This window comes from Gossypium hirsutum, chromosome D01, assembly GCF_007990345.1.
Source record: "Gossypium hirsutum isolate 1008001.06 chromosome D01, Gossypium_hirsutum_v2.1, whole genome shotgun sequence".
NCBI classification, from domain to species: Eukaryota; Viridiplantae; Streptophyta; class Magnoliopsida; order Malvales; family Malvaceae; genus Gossypium; species Gossypium hirsutum.
In genome coordinates, this window is record NC_053437.1 from 58,754,294 (window position 1) to 58,763,044 (window position 8,751).

Sequence of the window (8,751 nt, forward strand, 5' to 3'; positions counted from 1 at the left end):
ATAAAATTTTAACATTAAAATAAATTAATTTAATAATATATAAAATGTTATTTTAATATTAAATATTTTAAAGATTAAATAATGTTAATATAATTAATTTTTTTATTGTATTTATCAGAGCGAGCCCAATAATTAATATTTCGCATTCTGTAGAGTAGATGCTAGCAATGAGTTTTACAGAAAAAGTAATATTATAATTTACACAAATGATAGAATCTGTTGTCAATTGATAAGTGTAGCATTGAAATATGGAATATAATACAAAGAAGGGGAGTGCATACATGATCCATTTTTAAGGATGCAATTATTCCTAAATCTATTTATTTTGGGTTATCCCTAAACGTAAACTGAAAATTTATGAAAGAAAATTAGAGATGTATGCTTTGCAAATAGCAAACTATATAACAACAAACCCAAAACACCAGTAAAAAAGAAAAATACAGAAGTTGCTTAAAACTCAAATCTCTTCATTTATTTATTTGTTTCAAAATTTTTTTTGAATGAAGGAGGAGGAGGAAGATGAAGATTGGGAGTCAAGTGAATGTCGAGCAAACTCCGATAGCATTTGAACTACCTCTCTCATGGTGGGACGTTCTATGCTATTTTCTTGTACGCATAACATTGCAATGAACAATAAGTGCATTGCCTCGTCTTTAGGCACTGATGTTAGCCTCCGGTCCACGATGTTACTAACTTCTTCTCTTCGACAATTTGTCGATCGTTTAGCCCATTGTACTATATCTACACCTTCTCCAAATTCACCCACTGGTTTTCGTCCGGTGATCATCTCTAAAAGAACTACTCCGAAACTATACACATCACTTTTTTCATCTACTCTCAACGTGTATGCATATTCTGAGATTAAAAAGAAAATAGCATTAATGTCAGGGAAAATAATTATTTAAATGAAGAGGAGAGAAGTTTGGTACATACCAGGAGCAATGTAGCCATAGGATCCTGCAATGGCGGACATGCACTCCGATGCACCTCCATCCACCAAGAATTTGGCTAATCCGAAATCAGCAACGTGTGCTTCGAAGCTTGAATCGAGCAAGATATTATTTGATTTTACGTCTCGGTGAACGATTAATGGAGAACAATCATGGTGAAGATAGCAAAGACCTTTAGCTGCTTCAACTGCAATTTTGTACCTCAAGTTCCATCCGAGGAAAGCACCTTTCTTTTTGCCATGTAATGCTTCACCGAGGCTTCCATTTCTCATGTACTCATAGACCAAGAGATTGGTTTCCTTGTTGGAGCAAAATGCTAGCAACCTGACGATGTTTCGGTGTCTGATGTTTCCCAATGTTTGGATTTCGGCTTGGAAACCATGATCGTGTCGACTTGTGCCAAGGCCGAGAAGCTTTTTTACCGCGATTTCCATACCGTTAGGCATTTTGCCATGATAAACAATGCCTGCACCTCCTCTTCCAATCACATTGCCATCCTTGACGCAGTCGAGGATTTCGGAAACAGTGAATTCGAGGTTTTGGAATGCTGTCATCTTCCAAGAATTCGAACCGTTCTTCTTCAATGACTTGGCTTTGATGATGGCGGCAGTGGCAAATATTAGAGAGCATATTAAAAGGCCTAATGCAAAGATTAGCTTGAAGTCCCTAGGGGCCTTTCTTGGGGTGCTTGTAACTGCAGAGAAATTGCAAGGGTTGTTGAGGAGAGAACCACAGAGTTGAGGATTGCCTGCAAAAGATGAACCGTTAAAGACGGCAAACTGGCCGGACTCCGGCAGCTTCCCAGAGAAATTGTTGAAGGAGAAGTCGGCAACGTTGAGGCTTTTCATTGATCCAATGCTTTTGGGAATGCCTTCATTTAAATGGTTCCTCGATACATTCAAGTAACTCAGGATATGCAAATCGGAAATCTCAAGTGGAATTGAGCCAGAGAGGTTATTTAGGCTCATATCAAGGTATGTGAGATGAAAACAGTTCCCAATCTCTGGTGGGATAATACCAGAAAGTGAATTTCTACTAACATCAAGCTTCAAAACTTGCATGAGTTCTCCTATAGAAGGTGGTATAGGACCCGAGAATTGGTTTCCGCTAAGTAGAAGGATTTCGAGAGAAGACAAGTTGGAAAGTGAAGATGGCAATGGACCTGAAAGGAGATTGTTTGACAAATTGAGCTGGCCTAACTTAACAGGTTTAGACGACATGTTACCATTTTCAGCCAATGTTCCCGAAAGGTAATTGTTGTGCAACTCTGCTAAGTTTAGTTGGGGCAAGTAAATGAAGCCATTTGGAATGGTACCATTCAAGTAATTCTGCCCCAACCTTACTCTAGTGAGACTATAACATCTCCCCAGTTCTTCAGGAATGGACCCGAAAAGGAAATTCTTCATCAGGACCAATATCCTTAACTCATTCGAAGCACACAAGTGTGGAGGGATCGTACCAGTTAGCTTGTTGGACGATAAATCGAGCACTTGCAGCCTCCTGTTTCGACCGAGATTCTCAGGTATCACACCAGTAAAGTTGTTCATCCATAGCCCCAAGGTTTCTAAATTAGGCAAGTCAGCTACCAAATGTGGAATAGAGCCGTGTAGTGTGTTCATGAAGAGATTGAGAAGCCTGAGTTGCTTGAGATTGGTGAACTCAGGTGGGATTTCTCCACTGAGTGCATTGTGGGAGAGATCAAGGTTCACCAAGTTGGTCACGTTGCCTAGCTGCTTAGGAATTGGACCTGAGAGTAGATTGATATGCAGGTACAGAGTATCAAGCAACTGCAGCTTCCCCAACTCGTGAGGAATTGGACCATCCAATTCACAGCTTGAGAGATCCATGTGAACTAAATTTACTAAATTACCCAACTCTGAAGGGATACCCCCTTGGAAAACATTGTAATACCCCAAATAGATCTCTCTCAAGTTGACCAGGTTGCCTAACTCACCAGGAATTTTCCCATTAAGATCATTCCCGGCTAGTGAAAGATACTCCAACCCCACCAACGTGCCATAGCTTGGTGGGATTGTGCCATAGAAATAATTGCCACCAAGATCCAAGTACCTGAGTTTCTTCAATCCAACAACCCCAACCGGCAGAACAGCAGTGAAATTGTTGTTATAAGCATCAAACACTTCCAGGTTGCTGATGCTTGCATAGTTCCAATCCAGGTGACCATTGAACTGGTTGTTGGAAATGTTGAGAAACCGAAGGTCGCTTATATTGGCAATCTCAATGTTGCCAGTGAAGTTGTTGCCAGCAAGGGAGAGGTTGGTTAGCTTATCAAGCCTTGAAACCTGAGGTGAAACATAGCCGCACATATTCATATCTGTCAAGTCCAATGAAACAACTCGTCCCCCATAGCATTGTACGCCGGACCAGGAACAAACCGAACTCGGATTCGAAGAATTCCATGAGCTTAACAGGGGTTCAGGGAACTGAAATCCATTCTTAAGTGCCACCAAGACATGAAAATCAGCATGTAATGAAGCAGAACATGAAGAAATAGTTAGATGAGAGAGTAATGTGAAAACAATGAGAGGGAACATGTTTGGTTTGAGAAAATATGTTTCAAGAGGATTGAGTTTGGAAGGAGTTGAAGCAAAGACAAAGGGATTTAAGCCTTCCAACATTAAAAGATTTTCTAGAAAAGTAGGGAAAAGTGAAGGGAATCTGAGAAACTTCAAGTGTGTATAGGCTTAAAGAATCAGACATGTTGATAGAAAGAGTCTTGATATACAAGATAGAAGCTGAGCCTCTCCTTTTTTGCTCTTCCTCTTTTCTTTTCTTTTCCTTTCTTTTCTCTCAGAGAGATTGAAATTCTGCTAGTCATGGAAGGTGTTAGCTATTCCTTCTTATCTCTCTACCTTAAGCTTCTTTAAGTAAAGTAGAACAAAAAGGAAAGACAAGGGATTTGTTTTAAAGGGTTTTACAAACTGATTGTCCTTAATCAACCTTTAAAATGAAATGGGAACAACATTTAAATGAAAGAAGGAAAAAAGGGAGTTTCAGTAACAGAATTTTAAAGTTGAGATTATAGAGGAAGCCAAAAAAAAAAAAAGGAGGTAAAGTTGATGCACTCTTTCCTTTATTTATATGACAAAAAAAAAGAATGCTCTTTAGCTTTAATCAAAACAATGATCTTTATTGCTTTGAATGAGAGATGATAGAATTGAAGTTTCAATCATTTTAAAATGGCTCAATTGCCCTGTTGCTTTTCATTAATTGACAACCATGTAATCCCATCTTGGTTTATCCCAATTATCAATGGAAATAAGTGGAATAGTAGTTGATAGTAAAGCCTTGAGAATGTTTCAAAATCATGGGTTTTACCACAGCAATGCAAGGATCTTCAGATCAAAAGATTCCATTTCTTACTATTTCAAACTACTTTTTATTCTTTGGATTTGTTGCAGATCTGGGTTCTTGTTAGTTTTAGCATTAAACAAATGTAAATGATCAGAATCTATATATAATTTCTGTGATGAGTACAGGGGTTCTAAACTTCAAATCAGTTTCATCAGAAAATGGAGCTCAAATATTCTTTTTGACATTAGTTTCATCATCTTGATTCTTGCACATGAAGTTATTAGTGTTATATATCATAGGTTAAAATAAGCTATATAAGTTTTTGTACTCTTTTGAAAGTCGAGAATTTAGTACTTATATTTTTAATTTTAAGAATTTAGTACTGTTTTTTAGATTTCGAAATTTAGGCTCAACTATTAATATTGTGTTAAATTTAAGTTCATTACGACGTCGTTTTTAATTACATAGCTATCAAGTGAGTGCTTTTTTATTATTTCTAAATGATACACTAACAAATTTAATAATGTTAGAATTGAACTTGAATTTTAAAATTTAAAAAGTAGATGAACTAAATTTCTGAAAATAAAAATAGAAAGACTAAATTTTTAATGTTTAAAAAGTACAAAAACTTATATTTTAACCTATACTGTAAATATAAAAAATGGTTTAATTAGGAATTTTAACCATCCTAAACTTTCGTCCTTAATAACTCTCCGCATTGCATATGAAGTGAACCATCACCTTAATTTATTTCAACATTCTGTATAACTTAATTTGTCTTAAATAGAAATTAAAAAAACTGGCGGATAACCAAATTCAACAAAGAAATTCAATCGACAATAATATGCACGAGCAAGATAAAAGAAACTTGAATGGTGCATGCATGGACGTCCCAATTAAAAGGGATTTCACAATAAATATCAAAGTTCTGTTAGTCTTAAACTCTTGGGTCTTCACTGACGATTGTCATGACAACGTGACGGCCTCATAAATCTCCTCAACCATAGGTTCGACAAGAAATGGATTTAAAGTTTAAAAGGCATAGATATATAAATGTTGTTCGAGTATTCCCATGAAGAGTTTAGACAATCTAGTGGTAATCTTACATAAGAAGCAGTAGAGTGAGATTTTCAATCTTTGAGTTGGGAACATGTGCCTGCAACATAGCAGGTCGAAAGGATTAAAAAAGATGTTGATTATTAATATATCATTACAATGTTTGTTGAATGATCAATATATAATTATGTTGCATGAAAGGAAGGAACCATTGGAAGCTTTTTTTTCTCTCTCGAATTTCATTCTTGAACAATCTTTTTCCTTATCTTTTATTAAAAAAAATATTAATTCAATTTGTCCTACAGAGCTGGGACCAACTGTATATATTAATGTGCAAATTTGAGCTTTAATGGAAGATGGAAAGTCTTAAAGAGAGGGCTGAAAAGTAAAAGCAAATGTGTGTATATATATATATAAACCTGCTTTTGATCTTCCACTTGAAAAGAAAAAGAAAAATCTAGGACCCTCAACTTCACATGGAAAAGAGTGCTGCTGTTGTATTAATTTGAACTCAAATATCACCGTTATCTTTCATAAAAAGAAAAAACTATGACATACCATTTACATGGGAAAGAGTGCTCTTGTTTTGTAATAACTTGATGTTTTGTTTTTGACTGTTGTTTTCCATTTCTCTCACTTTCTCATAAAAATAGTTAATTGGCTGGCTCCAACTTGTGCTTGATTACTGCAACTGTTAATAAGGCAACCGATTTGAGCTTTTGAGGTGTCCCTATCTGACTTATCGATGGGGAAGGTGTGGCCCCTTTGAAGGGTCACTGTTCCTTTGGCTGGCCTCTCTTACGGGCTCATGTGGTCACCCTCAATGTTATGCATTTGGTTAAACCAAAGGGAAATGATTGGTAATCCTAAGATCTTCAATCCTAAACCCTGTTAATTAGTTGTTGGTTTTTGACAAAATCCAGGGCAAATGGGACCATTTGGGTTCAAATCACGTAAAATCTTTGCAGATTTGAGAAAAAAGAAGTTACATCCTGAAAACCATAGTGGAAAACAAAATAATATATAAAATAAGATGAGGCAGGCAAGAATAAGGAAAAGAAGATTAAAATGGAAAGCAGGAGCAATAATAGTTGACTTTGCATCATAATAGAAGTGTGGCAGAGCATCTTGAAAGATAGAACCAGGTTCCATTTGCTTTCTCTGCGACTTGTTGTCAAACTTGATTCCGTTCTACATGTTGGGTTTATTTATTATTCGGCGGCACTATACTTCACAATCTAATCTCTCTGCACATTTTCATACTATCAACTAATAACATTCCTTACCCTTTCCAATTTGTGAATTTAGCCATTTAGGGTCTGTTTGATTGACGGAATTGATTTTCCGGAAAATCATTTCCAACTTTTCCAGTGTTTGATTGGCGGAAAACATTTTCCATTTGGAAAATGAACTCCAAAGCAAGGGAAAATGGGTTACATTTTAGGGAAAATGTCTTACCCTTTCAATTTCCGTAAGACATTTTCCGTGCTCTCCTCTCTATCGCCTCCTTCATTCCTTCCTTCATTTCCGGTAGAAAACTGCTTCTGTTTATCGATTTTCCAGTAACTTGTTTTTTTAATTATTCAATACTTGTTTTTTTAACACAATTACAAATAATTTATTTGATATTAGTTTTTTTCAATTTATAACGATTAATATTGTAGCTTAATAATTGAGTATTATTATAAATAAATCATTGCAATATAAGTAAAAATAATTTAAAATATAAAAATTTATTAATATATATTAATATATGTAAAAACAACTTTTCCGAAAAATATTTTCAAAAAATCTGCCAAGCAGTAGAAAATATTTTACACAGATTCAATCAAACACCAGAAAATATTTTCCAGTAAATCATTTTACAGAAAAGTAAAACATTTTCCAGAAATCATTTTACGGAAAATATTTTACTGGAAATCAAACAGATCCTTAATGTTTTTCGAATTTGAAGTGTAAATATGTTAATAGTTTTTTTTAAGTTCAATTTTGTCATAACTTCTAAAAAATAGTGAAATTATTTTTTCAACAAAAATATTAATTTTTTTAATGATGTTGGCATGACAATTCATGTGACAATTTATATTATTTTAACATTATACTAATTTTTTTATATGTCACACGACAAATATTTTAAAATTTATAAAAATATTCAAAAAATGACATAAAATACATATGGATTGTCACTGTCACATTTAAAAATTTAATGTTTTAGTTAATATTTTTATTAAAAATTATAATTTGACTCTTTTTGAAAGGTTGATGATTAAATTTGATTATCTTTAAAAGGTTGAAGAGCTAAATTTATCATTATGCCTCAAACTTATGAGGGCTATTTTAATTTTTTTAACCATGTCAATTTTAAGCTGTTTGCCCGCGGTTTATTGTATTCTAAATATGCTCCACTTTATATGGAAACTGACATTTAATGCTCAAACCAACAGTGAGATTAACTAAAAGGCCTAGATAATATGAGTGTGATACTTTGAGGACTTAATTAAAGTGTTGTGAAGTATGATACCAATTTAATATTTTTAGGATATCTGGTGGAATCTAACCCCAAAAATATTCTGGGTTCTTTTTCTTCTTTCTCTATCCCAATAACTAAGTTTCAGATATAAAATCATAGTACTGTCATAAAATGTTTCAAAGTACAGCATGATGAAGAAGCAGTGGAGGAAGAAGAATGAAAATGCATATCCATGTCACCCTGGTCCCTTGCCGTGCATCAACACTCACTAAAATGGAGATGAAAAGATGACAACCTCAGGAGCACCAGTTTCCTGCTTTGTAGCACTCATTGAGTACTTATATGGCAATGTGACATGGAATTGTTGCTGTTTGGTAGCCATGATGATGATAAAATAAAAGCTTGTTTTTTCTTACAAGGAAACCTGAATTAATCATTTTCTTACCTGCTTACTATTAAGGTAAACTACATTATTAGTCAATAAACTATGAATAAGTTCTTGTTTTAGTCACTTAATTACAAAAGTTTTAATTTAATTATTAAAATATTTAAAAGTTTTCATTTAAGTTATTAGATTGTTAAAATTAATGTTGTATGACTTTCTCTATTCGTATTGCCTACATCAGTCAAAAACTTTTTTTCTCTTTTCTTCTACATTTCATTTTTTTTCATAAAATAACTTTTGACGTTATGAGCTTTCGAACCAAAATTTAAACAACTTTTTTTTTCAATCTTCAACATTGACTATCAAATTGACTTGGATCTAAGGTATGTTCTTCTATTTGTCAATGGGTATTGGTCCACCGTACCGGTCGTCGAATCGTCGCTTGAAACTCACTCACAAAAATTCCTTTTTTTTTAAAGAAAAACATAATAACACAATGACTTAAATAAAATCTTTTGAATAATTTAGCGACTTAAATGAAAACTTTCAAATAATTTACCAAATTGTAACTTTTT

General features: G+C 34.0%; 1 protein-coding gene across 1 annotated transcript; it reads right to left on the minus strand.

Annotated features, from left to right (window-relative positions):
• Positions 1-217: 217 nt before the first annotated feature.
• On the minus strand, positions 218-4,121 carry LOC107922516 (leucine-rich repeat receptor-like serine/threonine-protein kinase BAM2). The gene is made up of 2 exons (XM_016852595.2): positions 934-4,121; positions 218-855 (listed from the first exon to the last, which is right to left on the minus strand). Exons 1-2 carry the CDS (start codon positions 3,587-3,589, stop codon positions 485-487), a joined length of 3,027 nt encoding a protein of 1,008 aa, XP_016708084.1. The 5' UTR covers positions 3,590-4,121; the 3' UTR covers positions 218-484.
• Between the last annotated feature and the right edge of the window lie 4,630 nt (positions 4,122-8,751).